Genomic DNA, 19,990 nt, shown 5'->3' on the forward strand with positions numbered 1-19,990 from the left:
AGTAAGGCAACCCACACTGCCTTGTTCAATCAATTAATGAAATATCAGTTAATCAGTGAAACCACTAAGCGTCACTCTGCTGGCAAGATATTTGCGATACTTCAGCGGTTGGAGGGTGGATGGCGGCTAACAGATTGAGATTGAATCCTGACAAGACAGAAGTACTGTTTGTGGGGGACAGGAGGCAGGCAGGTATGGGGAATTCCCTGGTCCTGAATGGGGTAACTGTGCCCCTGAAGGACCAGGTGCGCAGCCTGGGAGTCATTCTGGACTCACAGCTGTCCATGGAGGTGCAGGTCCAGGTTAGCTGTCTATCAGCTCCATCTGGTACGCAGGCTGAGACCCTACCTGCCCGCTGACTGTCTCGCCAGAGTGGTGCATGCACTGGTTATCTCCTGCTTGGATTACTGCAATGCGCTCTATGTGGGGCTACCTTTGAAGGTGACCCGGAAACTACAACTAATCCAGAATGCGGCAGCTAGACTGGTGACTGGGAGCGGCCGCCGAGACCACATAACACCACATAAGACCTACATTGGCTCCCAGTACGTTTCTGAGCACAATTCAAAGTGTTGATGCTGACCTTTAAAGCCCTAAACGGCCTTGGTCCAGTATACCTGAAGGAGCGTCTCCTTCCCCATCGTTCTGCCCAGACACTGAGGTCCAGCTCCGAGGGCCTTCTGGTGGTTCCCTCACGGCGAGAAGCAAAGCTACAGGGAACCAGGCAGAGGGCCTTCTCGGTAGTGGCACCCGCCCTGTGGAACGCCCTCCCATCAGAGGTCAGAGAGATAAACGACTACCTGACATTTAGAAAATACCTAAAGGCAGCCTTGTTTTTAATCTGTGATAGTTGATGTATTTTAATGTTTGTTGGAAGCCGCCCAGAGTGGCAGGGGAAGCCCAGCGAGATGGGCGGGGTATAAGTAATAAATTATTATTATTATTATTATTATTATTATTATTATTATTATTATTATTATTATACTTGCTAAGGTAGGCTTCCGTGGCTGCGTTCAGACATTGTGATAAGCCGTGGCTTTATCGTGACATCAAAACGCAGCCAGATTGCTGTATGTGGGAACTGCTGGATCAGGCCAGTGGTCCATCTTGCCCAGCATCCTTTTCTCACAGCCCAAATATCTTCGGGAAGCCTGAAAGCGAGACCTGAGTAAAGCAGCCCTCTCCCTGCTTTGGATTCCCAGGAATCAATATTTCAGAAGAATGCTGCCTCCGGCATCGAGCCCCTTCCACTCGTGTTTAAAAGCCTAAACGACACAGGCCCCAAATATTTGAAAGGCTGCCTCATTCTCTACTGATCAGCTCATTATAACAAAACTCCGTTCTTCTTGAACAAGAAGAACATTTGTTTAAAGAAGATTTTAAAAAATGTTTATTGAATATATATGGGGGGGATTGTGTAGACAGTGCTAAGATATATTCAACAGTGTAATAATAATAATAATAATAATAATAATAATAATAATAATAATTTATTATTTATACCCACCCATCTGGCCGGGCTCCCCCAGCCACTCTGGGCGGCTTCCAACAAAACACTAAAATACAGAAATCCATCAAACATTAAAAGCTTCCCTAAGCAGGGCTGCCTTGAGATGCCTTCTAAAGGTCTGGTAATTGTTGTTCTCTTTGACCTCTAGTAGGAGGGCATTCCACAGGGTGGGTGCCACTACCGAGAAGCCACTACCGAAAATAAGTTTTGATGGAAGTAATAATGGAACACTGAATGGTTTAGTTTATATAAAATATGCAGGGATTTATGATGTGCAAAATGAACCATGGAAAGAGAAAAAGGGAAGTCATTGACATTTTAAGGCTGTTTAAATGTATATTCTAAATTGTAAAACAGAAAATCTAATAAAAATTAGATATAGTCGTACCTTGGTTTTCGAACAGCTTCGTTCTCGGACGTTTTGGCTCCCGAACGCCGCAAACCTGGAAGTGACTGTTCCGGTTTGCAAACTATTTTTGGAACCTGAACACCCAACGGGGTTTCCAATTGGCTGCAGCAGCTTCCTGCAGCCAATTGGAAGCCGCACTTTGGTTTTCAAACGTTTTGGAAGTCAAATGGACTTCCGGAACGGATTCTGTTTGACTTCCAAGCAAATGCTGAAGACGCATCTCTTTTTGTTGGCATTCGACACCTGGATATATAACTTCAGAATTTCACCTTTTTTGTTGATTGTGGGGTTTTGTTTTGTTTTGTAATTGCAAGTTTAAAAACTCTTTTTAATATTGCATCTTAAATCGTACTTCTTTTGGACGGAGCGGGTTGTCAGTCTGGAGATACACGGCCAAGTCAGTGTATTTCTGGTGCAATGCTGTTTAGAAAGCAGTTGCCAGTAGAGGTCTCCCCCCTACCATCATTTCCCCCCTTCCAACGTGCCGGGTTTTTTTGCGTTCCCCGGGCTTGCAGGGCCAGTCGCACCGAATTCAAGTGGAAGTGAAGTCCGTGCAAGAGTCGGGCACGTTGCCTCTGATGGAAGAATCCATCCTCTCAGTCGGGGTGGGCTGCGTTCAGATCAAGCACGCCAGGTCTCCGAAAGGCCACGAGATGCATCAGGTAAGAGCCCTCGCTTGTACAGTGGTACCTCGGTTTAAGTACACAATTGGTTCCGGAAGTCTGTACTTAACCTGAAGCGTACTTAACCTGAAGCGAACTTTCCCATTGAAAGTCATGAAAAGTGGATTAATCTGTTCCAGACGGGTCCGCGGAGTACTCAACCTGAAGTGTACTTAACCCGAGGTATGAGTGTTAATTGGTTCCGGAAGTCCATACTTAACCTGAAGCGTACTTAACCTGAAGCGAACTTTCCCATTGAAAGTAATGGAAAGTGGATTAATCCGTTCCAGACAGGTCCACGGAGTACTTAAACTAAAAATACTCAAACCGAGGCGTACTTAAACCGAGGTATGACTGTAATGTAAATATCGGAGCTCTGTGCTGCATGCAGAAGGTCCCCAGATCATATATCTGTAGCCACACTGCAACCGTCCAACAGTTAAACTTCACCCCCAAAGGCACGCTCCTCCCTCCTCCTTTGTCCCCCGAGACAGACAGAAGCCAGCAGACAGACAGGGAGGAGTTTCAATTCTATCAATGCTTAATGGTTTTTTAATTATTATTTTTTCTCCTTGTGTTTTTTTCCTGCCAGGGCCGGATTTACATATAAGCTAAACAAGCTGTAGCTTAGGGCCCCACTCTCTTCGGGGCCTCAAAAAAGATTTAAAGGGGGGGGGAATTGGACCTACATTTCCAAAATATAAGATAGAAAACAAAATAAAACCTACATACAGCAACAGTGTTTTGTGTTGTGTAGGCTCCTATGATGTAAGTCATGGGCCCCGCCTGCTAGCCTGCTCCCTAAAATATCACTAGTTTGCTCCTTTCTATATATAGGGTGCCTACATTCTGTATATGGGACCCAGGTGGCGCTGTGGGTTAAACCACAGAGTCTAGGGCTTGATGATCAGAAGGTCGGCAGTTCGAATCCCTGCAACGGGGTGAGCTCCCGTTGCTCGGTCCCAGCTCCTGTCCACCTAGCAGTTGGAAAGCACATCAAAGTGCAAGTAGATAAATAGGGACCGCTCCAACGGGAAGGTAAACGGCGTTTCCGTGCGCTGCTCTGGTTCGCCAGAAGCGGCTTTGTCATGCTGGCCACATGACCCAGAAGCTGTCTGCGGACAAACGGCGGCTCCCTCGGCCTATAGAGCGAGATGAGCGCCGCAACCCCAGAGTCGGACACGACTGGACCTGATGATCAGGGGCCCCTTTACCTTTACATTCTGTATGGGCAAATGGCTTTAGATACCTATTAGATCCATAAATTACCATATAGTATATATTCAACACAAAAAACAGCGACCATTTGTTGTTGACAAAGGACAGCTGGACATATAAAGGGCCCCATTACCTTCAGTAGCTTAGGGCCTCATCCAACCTAAATCCGGCTCTGTTACCTGCTCTCATTTTTATCTGTAAGCCTCCTTGAGCCCCTGTCAGGGAAAAAGTCAAAGTACAATAATAATGACCGCTTTGAATTTACCTGCTTTTGCATGGTTTTTGCCTAGGAAGAAGATGACGACATGGACAGCTACCAGGTAAGTCCTTTCAGATCATGCGGTCCTAACATTCCTTCATCCATCAGACCATCAGCATTATAGGATGGAAGTCACAAGCAAAGGCCATCAGAGTCTCCGCCGCCACTATTTGAGTCTTCTTCTTCTTTGGCGATCCCTCGTAGCTGAGTAAGATTGTCTTCCATAAACACGGTTTTAACAAAGAGTCTGTAAGTGACTGTGGAGGCCAATTCTGGATCCACACGTCCTTCCACAGTGGGGACATTGGTTTCCAGGTGGGAGTTGATCACGGTGTGGATTTGCCAAGCATGCCTTCCTCTTGGCACGTTTCTCCCTTGCGTCCTGAGTTCGAGTGTCTTCAAAACCTACGACACCTTTGGTAAAGGCTGTTCTCCAACTGGAGCGCTCACAGGCCAGTGTTTCCCAGTTGTCAGTGTTTATACTACATTTTTAAAAGATTTGTCTTTGAACCTCTTTGGTTGACCACCAGCATTACGCTTTCCATTTTTAAGTTGGGAATAGAGTAGTTCCTTTGGAAGACGATAATCAGGCATCCGAACAACACGACCGGTCCAACAAAGTTGATGTTGGAAGAATCATTACTTTGACACTGGTGATCTTTGCTTCTTCCCGTACACTGGCATTAGTTCGCCTGTCTTCCCAAGTGATATGTAAAAAAAATTTGGAGACACCATTGATGGAATCTTTTGAGGAGTTGGAGACTGTTTAAGTAACACAGTTTAGGCTCTTCCTCTCTGAGAAATGGGTGAGTTGGACAGGGAATGGAGGATCTCGCCTAGGAAAAGAACAGCGCCTTCATGTTTCTAGTCCTCAAGGTCTACACAGGACCTGGTTTCTGCACATAAACACAGACCCTCCTGTCCTCCATCCAGACAAGTAAAGAGGCATTGTCAGAATTCAAGGACATGTCCCAGCCAGACAAAGAAACACTCAAGGAGGTTGTGAAGGAAACCCACTGCGGGGTGTGGCCTGGGGAGACTTCTGAGGGCCAGATAGAGCAGTCTGGGGGCCACATTTCACCCCTGGTTTACCTGTGTGTAGGTTGTGCGGAAGGTGACACAATCGGAAATGCAACCTCAGGGCGTGGCATTCTCTACCACACTCTCTCTCTGCGCTGTCTCAGGAGCCTGCCTTTCCGCCTCTGCTCACAAGCAGCTGCTTGCTTAAAGAATAAATTGAAATTGAATGGTCTCAAACTTCTTCGCAGGACAGAGACCTGGAGAGGCTACGTCGGAAATGGCTGAACACGCTCACAAAACGCCAGGAGTATTTAGATCAGCAGCTGCAGAAACTGGTTGGGAAGCCTGGTAAGCAAAAAATATGGTTTCTGCTGCTGGTTGTTGGGAAGCAAATAGGCCGGGGAAAGAGTCCAGAGGTAGCCTACAAGGTATATTACTCAAGCCTCCATGCTCAAAGAGAGTCTATCTCTGAGTGCTGCCCACCGGGGACGAACAACAGGGGAAGCAGTGACCATAATGCGCTATTTGTGAGCTTCAGTGAATATCTGACCGACCTCTGCTGAAGATCATGTGTCCCTTTTCGGGTCAATTTAATTCAAATCTATGGGGCATGTGGGCCACAGAGTTTTAATTGAGTTGAAAGAGCTCATAGGCTTCCCCCATGGAATTATGGTTCTCTGATAGGTGTTGATTCCCAGTTAGAGATTTCTAGCCCAGCCTTTCTGCAAGCTGGTGCTTTCCAGATGTTTTGGGCTTTCGTGGTTGGGTGGGGGTTGGTCTAGATGACCGTCGGGGTCCCTTTCAACTCGACAGTTCTACAATTCTATGAATAGGATTCTGTGCTTAGGAGCCATTGCTCTGGAGCAGATCAGTGCCAGTTTAAGCTTCTGCTCTGGGGAAACCTATCTAAATTTATTATCGTTGCCATCATTATTATTATTGTTGTTTATTAAATTTGCATATAGCCCTTCATCCATAGATCACAGGGTGGTTCAAGACATAAAAATATGATACAAAAACACAAAGTACATGATAAAAACCAGAACAAAACACACACACACACACACACACACACCAATACCCCCACCCCATGTTATTGTTATTTCATTTCATTTGTTAATTGCTACCTATGAAGCATACTGAAGTGATATAACGATACAATAATATAGATACAGATAGGATTCTTTAGCTGGGAATCTTCCATTACAAGGGGTTGGACTAGATGAGCCTTGGGGGTCCCAACACTACAATTCTATGCTTCTAAAATGAGTCCCCATCAGTTGAAGCCCATGGAAGGACTTCTGCTTGCATCCCAGGGCTTTCACTCCCCCCATGCATGCGTGAAATTACTCAGGGTTGGGCGGGGGTCATGGGAACCCCCCACGTTGAACAGCATCTATGGGGAGGCGGGTGGGAGAGGGGAAATCATTCCACCTGGAAAGCTGAAGGACTTGCCCTGCAGTGTTTGAAACTCCCGTCGTTCTAGGCGCATTTTGCGACAGGGAATTTCATTAGGGCGGGCAGTTTCTGAGCTCTGGGCGCAGTACGGTGCCTAAGATTTCAGATTAAAACTGCAGAGTTGGGAGGAAAGGGGGACCCTTTTCTGCCTCCCAGCCACTCTCTGAAAACTAGAGAAGAGACCCTCTTGGGAATATTAGGGGGTGGGGGGTGGGCAGGGGAAGGACTAGACGCAGGGGTCAGCAAACTTTTTCAGCAGGGGGCCGGTCCAGAGTCCCTCAGACCTTGTGGGGGGGGCCAGTCTGTATTTTGGAAAAAAATAAAAATGAATGAATTCCTATGCCCCACAAATAACCTAGAGATGCATTTTAAATAAAAGGACACATCCTACTCATGTGAAAACACGCTGATTCCCGGACCACCTGCAGGCCAGATTGAGAAGGCGGTTGGGCCAGATCCAGGCCTTACTTTGCCCACCCATGGACTAGAGCATGTGAAAAAGGAACACGATATTTTAGCAGCAATTCCGTTGTTGCACCCATAACCTAGGTTTTAGGTGCCATTTAAGTCCTAGCTTTCATATCTCTTTTTCTAACACTGTTGCCCTGACAGAGCGATTGGCCCAGTGCAATCTTGAATTCCTCCCTTATAAAGCAGTTGCATGTTATATGTATAAAAGCAATTTCAAACCCAGCACAGGTGCTGACTGCTGCAAACTGGCCTCTCCTTCTGTGAACGTTTTGTAAACTCAAGTTTGGGCAGCTCCTGTGTTTTTAATTAACGAGCTTCTCGCCCCGGAGCACGGGGATTATTGTTATTATTTACCTTTTTTAGAACTTCATTTCTTTAAGGCGTTTGGGGACAAACCAACCCACAAAGTTTTCTGGGGGGCTGCTCAGACGCCAGATCTTTCAGAACTTTAATCAAAACATTAAAAGTCAATTGCTCAGTTTCCTGGCTTTTAGAAATCAGCACGGGGAGGGCATTTGCTGTTCTGGGAGCTCCCAGCCGAGCTCCACCCTGTGGCACAGCAGTCGGGATAGGAGCCCCATGAACCAGAGCATGCCAGGCACTCCTGCCTTCCACTGCCTCCCGCAGTTTGGTCAAACTCATGTTGAACACTGTCCAACCATCTCGTCCTCTGTTGTCCCCTTCTCCTTGTGCCCTCCATCTTTCCCAACATCAGGGTGTTATCCAGAGAGTCTTCCCTTCTCATGAGGTGGCCAAAGTATTGGAGCCTTAGCTTCAGGATCTGTCCTTCCAATGAGCACTCAGGGCTGATTTCCTTCAGAATGGATAGGTTTGATCTTCTTGCAGTCCATGGGACTCTCAAGAGTCTCCTCCAGCACCACAATTCAAAAGCATCAATTATTCGGCGATCAGCCGTCTTTATGGTCCAGCTCTCACTTCCATACATCACTACTGGGAAAACCAAAGCTTTAACTATACGGACCTTTGTAGGCAAGGAGATGTCTCTGCTACCGTATAACTTTGTTGAACTCTTGCAGACAAAACAGAAGACGACACGGACCGGGAAGCCCAACTGCTGGAGATGAGGCTGACCTTAACGGAAGAAAGGAACGCTGTCTTGGTGCCTTCTGCAGGGAGCGGAATTCCTGGCGCGCCCGCTGAGTGGTAAGGCGCCTTTGCAACTAAGCCACAGTGCAATGCAGCAGAAGGGCTGTGTTTTGCAGCTTGCTTAGAAGAAAAGCTTGCGCCATGTGCCGAAACCTTATTATCTGTGTTGGCGCCAGCCGCCTTCTTCTCTTTGGCGATCCCTCGTAGCCGAGTAAGATTGTCTTCCATAAACATGGTTTAAACAATGAGTCCGTAAGTGACTGTGGAAGCCAATTCTGGGTCCACACATCCTTCGTCAGTGGGGACATTGGTTTCCAGGCGGGAGTTGATCCAGGTGTGGATTTGCCAAACGTGCCAAACGTTTCTCCCTTGCGTCCTGAGTTCGAGTGTCTTCAAAACCCATGACACCTTTGGTAAAGCGTGTTCTGCAATTGGAGCGCTCGCAGGCCAGTGTTTCCCAGTTGTCAGTACATTTTTAAAGATTTGCCTTGAGAGAGTCTTTAAACCTCTTTTGTTGACCACCAGCATTACGCTTTCCATTTTTAAGTTCGGAATAGAGTAGTCGCTTCGGAAGACGATCATCAGGCATCTGAACATAACCAGTCCAATGAAGTTGATGTTGAAGAACCTCTAGGGGAAGAGAGGAAGGTGGTGGACTCTCCTTCCTTGGAGATTTTAAGCAGAGGTTGGATGGCCATCTGTCCTGGATGTTTGAGCTGAGATCCCTGCATTGCAGGGGGTTGGGCTGCGTGACCTGTGGGGTCCCTTCCAACTCTACCATTCTATGATGTTAACAGTGCTTCAGAGTTAGGGTGCTGCCACTGAGAAGGCCCTATTCTGAAGGCCAATCATCTGGACTTTGTTAGGAGATGGTACGACCAAAAGGAGACTCCCAAACAGATCTGAACTTACTGGCAGGGCTCCCACGTTCCTACTTGGTGGTGTGATCTCGGCGCTGTTCTCTTCTCCTCGAACTCCCCTTTGCCTCTGCAATGACCCTGAATAGCAGATCCATAACCCCAGTTTGGGACCATTCTGCCACACCTCCTTGCACCGAGGAAAGGAAGATTTTGCATTTGTGGGGAGGTGGGGGGCGGAACTTGCCTGATTTGAATCTTTGGAATTTACTATAGATAGCAGAAGATAAGATGAGCCTGCTGGATCAGGGCCGTGTCCCATCTAGTCCAGCATCCTGTTCTCACAGTGGCCAACCGGACGCCCCCCCAATGGGGAACCCGCAAGCAGGATCGGAGCACAAGGGCAGCTCTCCCCTCCTGTGGTTTCCAGCAGCTGGCATTCAGGAGCATTCAGGCTGTTAAAGCTGTGGAACTCCCTGCCACAGGAGGCACTGGTGGCCACCAACCTATGTGGCTTTAAAAGAGGATTTGGGAAATTCACGGAGGAGGAGAGGGCTATCGATGGCTGTGCTTTGCCTCCACCTTTCAAGGCAGCAGCGCTTCTGAGTCCCACTTGCCGGGAACCACAGGAGCGGAGAGGGCTCTTGTTCTTGGATCCTGCTTATGGGTTCCCCGTGATGAGCATCTGGTTGGCCACTGAGGACAGGATGCCAGACTAGATGGGCCACTGGCCTTGATCCGGCAGGCTCTTCTAGCTTAAGTATACAAGGGAGTAACTTGGCAGCCCAGAGAGGAGGCTTTCTCCCTCTCTAAGAGACAGGTGTGCCCTGCTGTGTCCCAGAAGCCATGGCAAAGCTTGAATTTGTGGAGTGAAATTGTTTCCTCCTGCCTGAGATTCTTGAGAGGGCTTGAAATGACACCCGAGAGGGTGGAGGGCGAATGGGGAGGGTGGGAAAAGGGAAGGAAGGAAGGAAGGAAGGAAGGAAGGAAGGAGAGAAGACAGAAGCCGAAACGACTTGAATAATTTCCCCTAGGCTCTATATAACGCAAGCAGCAAAATGTCCTCATCTTAAAGCAGCGGGGTTATTAGCCAGAGTTTAATTATGATCCTCTGTAGGAACGGAATCAATATTTATTGCTGCTGCACTTTAGCTGATTTGAAGGGAAAATGGTAATGCTAATTGCCCAGTTCATTCACTTAAGAGGGGGCCGCTCCGTACTCGCGATAACCGCTCCGGTCAGAACATCGGCCTGGATTCCGGGTTTCACGTACTTCCCCACCCCGCCAGAGTCTCTGTAGTCAGCAGATACGACACGGAATCTTTCATTCGTGACGCTGGTAATAGAATCAGGTCCAGCCTGCCCTGGCCTCCGGGTCACAGGAGCTGCACTTATCGGCAAGCCAGGAAATTCTACGCCCAAAACTGAATTTGAGGTCTGGTTAAGAGAGTGATCCGTCAGCCAGGGAGTCGCCAGTTCAAATATCATGTCGGCCATGAACTTACTTGAATGTTCTTAGGCAAACTAATATCCACCAGCCTGAATTAACACTCCACACACACCTTTCCAATCCCTTGCCTAATGAGAAAAGTAATGTCTTTTTTTTTAAAGGGTTCTTATAAAGATTCCTGAGATAATGTTTGTGAACTGTTCCAAGTACAGGGGGAAATGTCATATAAGTACCGGGTTTTATTATTTTTAGAACTTCTATAGCTTCCTTTTCAACCTCCTCAAAGTCAAGGTTGGATTCGGTTCCGATTTTAATTGTGAGTGGCCTATAGATCACTACAAACAAGAAGGGCCCTCCAGCCAGGCTTAGAATCTGAAAAGACATGGCACAGAAGGAAAGCGGGTTGGGAGGGAGGAGGAAATGAGCAAGTTTTTGCTTCTTAAGGAGGTTGAAACGTTCAAGGAACAGAGGGGCCAAAAGTTGCTGGTCTCTCGGCCGCACCAGTGTAAAGGAGGAACATTTTAGCTGTGTTCATGCTTTACCTTACGTCTTTTCGGTAAACGCCTGACGTATTTTAAGATCACACCTGCACATGTTGAATGTCTGTGTCACTGAGAGAGGGGTTTAAATGAGCTTGTTTATTTTGCAATGATCTACCTACATGCGCTTGGTGTAAGCAGCGTGGGTGAGCTCCTTAGCATTTGACAGCAACACACACTCATTTCTGTTACTGAGAATGCAGCCCTGGTTGAAAAGAGGCCCCGAAAGTACAGAATGTCCTCTGCGTCTAGCAGAGTAAATTTGAGATGAAGCCACAGCCCACCAAGGTTACCGTTGCCTTGACCTACAATTGCCTGGGTACTGAGTGTAATAACACGGTTGCTGTGATGCTCCCAGGGACATGTCCTGTGTTAAATCTGCCTCCATTGATATGCCGGTGTTGACTATGTCTCTCTCTCTTTTAGGACCCCTGTGCCAGGTATGGAGACGCACATCCCGGTCATCTTCCTTGATTTAAACGGTAAGTGAGATCAGAAATGACAACACTTAAGGGACATGGAAAGGAATGCAGCCAGAATTGGGTGGGGGTAGGGAGTGAATGAAAAGCAGGCGTTCCAAGTGGTTGCTCGTGGTGTCAGTCAACCATTGAACTGTCCAAAAAACTGTCCTAGGTATCACTTTTGTATCATCATCATCATTCAGTTTATAAACCACCGTTTATCCAAAGGTCCAAGGGCGCTGTGCAACCTTGAGAGCATAATTTATGCAGCAAAATGATAAAGGCATAAAACTCAATAATGCACAGCATGTTAATGAAATTTTGAGACCTGCGGGTATAAGGAGGTATACAAATTCACACGAATCCTTTATAATAAAGTCCCTGTGTCTCTGCGTCCAGTCCCTGTGTCCGCGCTACTGCGCATGTGCCCCACACAGGGATTGGACGCAGAGACTTGGAGCACAGAGACCAGCCCCTTCTCCGCCTCCTCCCACTGTCCTGAGTGGCGATGGCCTCCTCCACCTCCCTTCTCCTGAGGAGAAGGAAGAGGCCTCTGCCGCCTCCTCCTGCAGCGCGCCTCAGGTAAGCGCGCCGCCACTCGCTCTCCCGCTCGCCGCCCCACGTCACTCCGCTGCAGCAGGGAGGTGGAGGAGGGGCCGGTGGGCCTCAGGCGCTCGCCGGCGGGTGGGGCGAGAGCGGGAGCTGCGGCGGAGTGACGCGGGGGCGGCGAGGCGGGAGAGCAAGGGGCGGCACGCTTACCTGAGGCGCGCTGCAGGAGGCGGCGGCAGAGGCCTCTTCCTTCTCCTCAGGTGAGGAGGAGAAGGGAGGTGGAGAAGGCCATCGCCACTCGGGACAGCGGGAGGAGGCGGAGGAGGGGCCGGTGGGCCTCAGGCGCTCGACGGAGGCGACGCCTGCACGGTCCCAGGCCTCCCCCCCCGTTCCCACCCGGCTAGCGCCCGTTTACTGAACGGGCTGAATGACACTAGTAGTAGTAATAATAATAATAATTGAAATCATCATACCAGCAGTGTGTGTCCCCCCACACACACACATTTAACAGGCCGTAGATTGTTTAGTAATGCCCATTTCATAGAGGAAACATTGGCAATGCCCATGCAAACAAGAGAGAAAAGGATGCACATCTTCCAAAAATCATAATGCATATAAAAAACAGCCCCTGCCCTCTGTTAAGCAACAGCTACTAAACCAGGGGTCGGCAACCTAAAGCCCATGGGCCGGAAGCGGCCCACGGAGGCCATTTAACTGGCCCACGAGCTGCACCCAAACCAAGCTGCCTGCTCAGAGAGTCCCCACGTGCTGCACTAAACCGGTGCGGTGCAGCCCAGCACGGGGACTCTTCTGTGGCTCCAGAAATCGCTTCTGTGGATGCCCAGATGCTGGAAATCGCATCTGCGCATGTCCGCGGTGCTGGAAATCGCTTCTGCACATGCCCAAACGCCAAAAATCACTTCTGTGGTCTGGCCCACGGAGGATCTCTGCGGGAGTGATCCAGCCTTGCTGACTCCTGAACTAAACCCTCAATTTGGTTAATCTGCCTGTTTTCTGCTCTGGTGCCACCTGCTGTTTGCCTCCCTGCCTGCTGGGCAACCAGCTGGGCAACAGCTACCACTGTTTATATTGCAGGAGTTGCTTTTGGTGGAGAGGGTTTGCCTTGTCCAGAGTTTCCTGTTGAGCCTGCAACCCAGGGTTTCCCAGGTCCGCTGTGCTGCATTAGCAACCACAGCACATCCTGAACTTCTCCCTCCCTCCCTCCCTTTCTACAGCGGATGACTTCAGCTCTCAGGATAACCTCGACGAGCCAGAAGCTGGCGGCTGGGATGCCACCCTGGTTGCCGAAGACGAAGACGAATTCTTCGAGCTGCAGATTGTGAAGCACCACGAGAGCGAGGTAAGGTGCAGAGCGAGTCGTAAGCTCCCTTTCCGAGGCTGTCAATGGAGCAGCCTTAATAGCAGCCCTGGGAGAGATGTGACCAGTATCTGTTCTTTGTACAGTGGTACCTTGGTTCTTGAACTTAATCTGTTCTGGAAGTCTGTTCTAAAACCAAAGCGTTCCAAAACCAAGGCGTGCTTCCTATAGAATGTAATGCAAAACAGATGATAAATGTACAGTGGTGCCTCGCAAGACGAATTTAAATCTCAATGCATTCCTATGGGAAACCACGATTCGCAAGACGAATTTTTCGCAAAATGAATTCGTCTTGCGAGTCACCAGATCATTCGTCTTGCGAAAAATGCGTCTTGCAGGGCATTCGTCTTGCGAGGTACCACTGTACTGTACTATAAAATAAATAAGACAGCATTGTAGATGATTTTTTAAAAAAAATCTTACCTGCACTGATGAAAGTCATTGTTTGGATGGGGGGCTTTTATCCATTTTTGCAGTCACACAATCAATCAATCAGTTAATCAAGCAGTAGCTGAACTGGGTTCCACACAGTCACATAAATAAACTAACCGAAAAAGCGTCAAAAACGAAAACGCAAAATAAATAGCAAAAACAAAACCGCCAAACTTGATCCATTCCAGAAGTCCATTTGACAATAGAAACAATAGCCGACAGCCGCATCGGATGTTCGGCTTCCGAAAAACGTTCGAAAACCGGAACACTTACTTAAATGGTTTATTGAGTATTTACAGATAAATTGCAAACAGATAAAACATTGGCAGCATTATTGTAATAAGCTGCAGTTTGATAAGAGTATACATTTAAAGTAGATAAAAAAATGAGCAAATTAGCTGAATTAGTATATGCATAAGACATATAAAAAATAACTTTTAACAAACCGCAGAAAGAGGAGGGAAGGAAGTTAAGTTTTGAAATGTTAAAATGATTGTAAAATTAATGAAATGTATAAACCTGAAAAGTTTTTTAAAAAATTATTATTATTTTTAAAAAGGCCTGGCGGGGGGAAAAACAGCCCTCAGGAAGGACAAGGAGGGAGCCAGGCTAGGCAGGGAGTTCCAAAGTTTGGGAGCGGCCACTGAGAATGCCCTTTCCCCAGTTGTGAGCCCCTTTGAGCGTGGTTTTACCCTGGGAATGTGTCTTACAGACAAACAAGGATGTTGGTGTGTTGACCAAGGATGTTGTGCTTGTGTGTTGTTTCGCAGGTGAAGGCTGAAGCTTCTTGGGACTCCACCGTCCACAACTGTGCACAGCTCAGCAGAGGAACAGCCCCCGAGCAGAGGGTTTTCCTGATCGTCCGAGTGACGGTACAGCTCAGCCACCCGGCCGAGATGCAGCTGGTCCTCCGCAAGCGGATTTGCGTCAGCGTCTACGGCAAGCAGGTACAGCAGCCCTCCTAGGTGTTAATTATCTTCATTTGCTATCGGCGTGATACAGTTGCACTCCTAGAAGCATTCCTGCTGTTGCAGCGAGCAGGAAACCCCAAGGCATGGTTTTGATGAAGCCAATGTCTCTTGACATGGGATGAGGTAGAAACATTGGGGCAAAGCTCTACTGCTTGCTAACAGCGGCTGTCTCAAAAAAACAGTGGCGGAGCAAGCCGATCGGGCGGCAGGGGCGGCATGTGTGCCCTGTGCCCAAGGGCGGGGCCAGCCATCTGTAGGGGCAGGACGCTCCACGGGGCCTCCGGAGTCTGCCTGCCTCCTCCCACTCAGACGCCCTACAGCTGAGCGGGAGGTGGCAGGCAGACCGTTCGGGGCAGCGCGGAGCCTGCGCGCACCCAAACCACTGTGTCTCTCCCAGGAGAGATGTGTGGCTCGGGTGTGCTGCAGGCCCCACGGTGAGTGTCGCCCGGTATTTTATCACCCCCCTCACCTGGGGTGGCCCACCCCCCACTGCACCCCCTTCCCCCCCCCTGCCTCAAAAGAAATGACTGTCTTTCTAGTTTAGTGTTTTCAATTAGAAATGACTTTTGGCGTGTCCCCTTTCCTCTGCTTCTTTGATCCATGGGGATTTGGAAAAGGGAATCCACTGGCTTCACCCAGCAGCTTTGGGACTCAGCCGTGGAGCATTGATACAAGCTTAAACCCTCCTGCCTCAACTGACTCTCTTCCTCTCCTTTTCCTCCTTCCTCTCTTCCTTCCTCCGGGCTCCGCGGCAGTGGCGAGAATGTTGCAGAGAGGCTTCAGGAGGGTAGTAACCCATTGCCGATCCTGCACCTGTGCCAATGCCTCTATATGCATGGCTTCGATGTGTGCAAGGAGCTGGAGTACCGAGGACCGCTTGTGTTGTAGCATCCCTTTGCCACTGGAATAAGATGCTTCCTTCATTCCCCTTGGTGCCTTGTTGGTTTTTTGGTTTGTTTTTGGTAACCGGGCAGTGTTGCGCAGGTTGTATACCTTCATGGGCCTTTTCTGCATGCGAGCAAACCGTGCTTCAGCGATTCTACGTTGCCAGCAGGTCACCCCATCTCTTGTCATTTCATGTTGCCAGCTTTGTTTGGGCAGCGTTTGTGACCCCCTTTTCTGTTGCCCTGTGTGCTGGGATGTGGCTGTTGTGACTGGAACGTGAGGTATGCGTGTGTGCTTTTTTTCCTGCCTCACTTTACCAGGACAAGTAGGAATAGATGAAGAGGCCTTCTACCTAGCTCAGCGCTGACTGCCAGAGTTTGTCCAGGGTTTCAGACAGATTCTTTCCCAGCCCTCCCTAGAGATAAAAAAAGGTAAAGGACCCCTGACAATTAAGTACAGTCGTGGATGACTTTGGAGTTGCGGCACTCATCTCGCTTCACTGGCCGACGGGGCCGGCGTTTTTCCGCAGACAGTTTTTCCGGGTCATGTGGCCAGCATGACTGAGCCACTTCTGGTGCAACGGAACACCGAAACCAGAGCAGCACATGGAAACGCCGTTTACCTTCCCGCCAGAGCTGTACCTATTGATTCTACTTGCACTTTTTGGCGTGCTTTCGAACTGCTAGGTTGGCAGGAGCAGGGACCGAGCAACGGGAGCTCACCCCATCACGGGGATTCGAACCCGGGGGCCAAACCTGGAACCCTTTGCATGCAAAGCTGGTTGCTCTGCCACTGAGCCATGGTCCTTTTCCCTAAGTGAATTCAGACGGGTCGCCTGTCTTCCTGGGTCTCCACAGTGCACCACGGAAGTTCAGTCAAGCAGTTAAGCTCACTGCAGGAAAAAACTACGTAGCAGAGATAGATTTTGCTTGGCATATACACACAGACACAAAAGTTATTTACAGTTGCTACAAGAAGTCTCCACTCTCTGAGCCCAGAGAGGGTTCCGGCTTACAAAGACAGAGAGTCCACGCAGCAAGTGCAAAGTCCAGTTGCTCACAAAGTCCTGCAACTGCAAGAGTTCTCTTGAGTCCAGAAGTCTTGCAAGATGTCCAACTTCCCTCGCATGAGCTCTTCACAAAACCTGCCACATTTGCAAAGGATCTCTCCAACAGTCTCCATGTCTCCAGCAGATTCTCCTGTACTCCCCAACAAGGACTGCTGTGACTTGAGCCCTACTGTGCCTGTTTGCCCAGCAACACAGATAAGGCAGTCCCAAAGTGTGTCATGGAGAATTAACCCTTTCCCCGCTTTCCTTACCATCATCATCCCAGAGTAGCCAGTTATGTCTGAGGGCCATTGCTGAGAACACCTTTGAGATGCACTGGTGATGTGTCAAAAATATATCTTTTACACTGCCCCTGATCTTTCCCCTTTGTGCACAGTTCTTTGCAAGAGGGCTCTGCTCCTAAACCCTTCAGATTCTGAGGACTGACAGGTGTCCGTGAAGAGGTTAGACGGGCGCCCTGCCTGCAGAGTGCTTAGCCTAGGGAGGCACCTCAGCCCTCACCAGGTGCATACTTGCACCAATGCAGTGCTCTCCTCCAGCATTGTTCTTTTTTTAAGCCCCTGAGCCGTGATCTGGGTGAGTTCCCTCCATGCAGCTCTTTTCCCACCCTGAAACTTAGGGTGCTGTTGTGGTTTGTGCGACGGTTTTTAGCTTCCTTAATTTAGTGTCGCTTGGGTTTCCGTACGTTATCCCTTGTGCTTTTCCGTTGCACGAGGGGAGACGGCGAAGATGTCCTCGCAGCGCGCGGGAGAGATGGGAGCAAAACAAAACAAATGCCTTGCAATGCAGGGGATTGGATTAGACCAATCTTGGGCTGCCTTCTACAATTCTACAATGCTTTCCATTTTCATCCCATAACCTCTGGGCCTGTTTCACTGTCAATTCTCCTGGGGTCATATGAACCCCCTGCCCCTTGAATACACTTAAATATCTCGTTTGCCCACGTTTCTGTTCAGCTGCTAGGTTTTTGGGGGACCCCTGGGAGGTGGAGCATTTGGGGAAATTGCAAAACTTCACCCGCCCACCTTCGCAGGAACTTCCTGTTGATTCCCAGCAGCCATTGACAGCAGCCTTCTCCTCCTCGAGGAGCTCTCAAGTTCTGATCTTTCCCAGCCCTTTCTCCCAGAGGTGGTTGTATTGGAGATGTTGAGGATCGGACATGGGACCTTCTGCTTTGCAGACCATGACCCCCCCCACTCCTCAGCTGTGACCCCCCCCTCTGTGTTTTCCACACACCAGCCATAGGCAGCACCCTCCACAAATCCCTTTCCTGCTCTGACTGCAGAGCTTGTTGGGCTTCTTAGCTATTCTGCGCCGCCACCGACGTGCAGCCCAAATGTGCATTTCAAAAGCGTATCAATAACCTTCCGAGGCGCCCACTCGTTTTGCAGCAAGATCGGGATGACTCATCTCTGCATTAATTCAGGAGTCGGGATTTTAACCTCGCGAGGCACCCTGTCAGCATAAACAATGGCTCTGCCCCCGTCTTAAATCATTGCTGGCAATGATCTCTGTGGCCAAGGATTCAGTGGCCAGACTTGTCTGCGATTCGAAGCACAAATAACTGAGCTCACAAGAAAAAAAATAGAATAAGAGAGAGGCTTGCGCTAGTTCTGCAGGTTAAGTCGTCACCTTCCTAGGTTTTCTGTAGTTCATTTGTTCGTTTGCAGCATTTATACCCTGCCCAAAGAGGCTAACTAAAATCAGTCCTAAGACAGTCCCTGCCCGCCGGCTCTTGATCTGGAAAGACACGACATGCAAGGAAAAAGGGAAGGGGAGGGAAGAGGGGAAAGCAAGCACAAGTTCTTCAAGTTGCTGTTCTTATGATACAGTTGTGTGTAGTTCCTTCTATGCACACTCTGGGTTGTTTGGAAGAGCAGCAACTCCTCCGCGATATCAGTGTTGGTTCTGGATGACTTGCCCCTGATAAAGAACAGTAACCCCCCAGGTTAGATCTAGGAGCAGAGCTGGTGGCAATGTTCCCCTTGCAGGAGGGGAAGTTACCACTGGCAGATCTAATGGTCTTTCCTCCCTCCCTGGAAGCGCAGGTGGCAACATCCAGACTGGGTCATCTAAGCCAACGTAACATTTGCGCCAGCGCAAGAAACTCGAGGTCAATTCACATGTTTGCTTTCTGGGGATCAAAACATCTCTAACCATCACAGATCCTGTTTTCAATGTGGCACCGAGCCTCTCCGAAACACTCAGTCCCACAGATCCTTCCACCTGCCGGAAAGGTTCGGGGGGGGGGTGTCCCCAGAAACCAGGACAACCGATGTATAGTTCGGTTTGTGAATGTCCTCCATCACCTGAGGCACCAAATGCAGAGCTATGCATGCTTTTTATATATATACCTGCATTCCAGGGGGTTGGACTAGATGGCATCTGGGGTCCCTTCAAGCTCTATGTGTTGGGTTTTCTTCCCCTCCGCTGCCTCCACCCCGAAAGAAGAAGTGACCTTTCCTTTTAAGAATAGTTCTTGGTTTTTATATTTACAAAATACAATTCCTTGCACACTCTAGAAGGTTGCCATGGGTTTAAATGGGATCGACTTGAATATAATTGCTTAAAAGTGACAGATCAACTAAAACCTTTCTCAGCTGGCAAGTGATCATACTTGCGCCTATGTTTGTTTTGAGTGGAACTGAAACAGGAATTTCAGGTTGTAAAAGGCCTCTATTTCGTCTTCCTTTGAGCTGAATGGGAGCTGCTTGTTTTTATCTTGTGCTAGGCTGCTGCTGCTGATGTGCAAATTGGCTTTCTCCCGTTGAAAGAGTCCTCCTTGTATTTGCCATCAACTTAATTGAAGCTGCAAGTTTTCCTCTCTCTCTCTCCCCCCCCCCACTCCCAGGGTTTTGCTCAGAGTTTCCTGAGAAGAATGTCTTACCGGAGTTCCGTTCCTGGTTGCGGAGTCACCTTTGAAATCGTCTCAAATATCCCAGAGGTGAATATATATATATATAAAGAAGGTGGGGGGGGGAAGCCTCTTCCCTCAACTGCTGTCATATACAGTGGTACCTCGGATTAAGTACACAATTGGTTCCGGAAGTCCGTACTTAACCTGAAGCAAACTTTCCCATTGAAAGTAATGGGAAGTGGATTAATCCATTCCAGACGATGAAAAACACCCCCTAAAACAGCAATTTCACACGAATTTTACTGTCTAACGAGACCATTTATCCATAAAATGAAGGCAATAATCAATGTACTGTACTATAAAATAAATAGGACAGTATTGTAGATGAAAAAAATCAACATTTACAGTGGTACCTCAGGTTAAGTACT

At 48.6% G+C, this 19,990-nt stretch overlaps 1 protein-coding gene across 3 annotated transcripts in view; it reads left to right on the forward strand.

The window, feature by feature from the left end:
• The window catches only part of KIF13B (kinesin family member 13B), a 157,706-nt gene that overhangs the window by 103,552 nt on the left and 34,164 nt on the right, over positions 1 to 19,990 (forward strand). For all 3 annotated transcript variants that reach the window (XM_060273162.2, XM_060273164.2, XM_060273163.2), the window contains exons 25-32: positions 2,435 to 2,581; positions 4,090 to 4,119; positions 5,327 to 5,426; positions 8,045 to 8,171; positions 11,387 to 11,442; positions 13,206 to 13,330; positions 14,551 to 14,727; positions 19,557 to 19,649. In XM_060273162.2, coding sequence (XP_060129145.1) covers positions 2,435 to 2,581; positions 4,090 to 4,119; positions 5,327 to 5,426; positions 8,045 to 8,171; positions 11,387 to 11,442; positions 13,206 to 13,330; positions 14,551 to 14,727; positions 19,557 to 19,649 — 855 coding nt within the window. The remainder of the gene's footprint in view (positions 1 to 2,434; positions 2,582 to 4,089; positions 4,120 to 5,326; positions 5,427 to 8,044; positions 8,172 to 11,386; positions 11,443 to 13,205; positions 13,331 to 14,550; positions 14,728 to 19,556; positions 19,650 to 19,990) is intronic.

This window comes from Zootoca vivipara, chromosome 3 (assembly GCF_965207765.1).
Source record: "Zootoca vivipara chromosome 3, rZooViv2.hap1.1, whole genome shotgun sequence".
Lineage (NCBI taxonomy): Eukaryota > Metazoa > Chordata > Lepidosauria > Squamata > Lacertidae > Zootoca > Zootoca vivipara.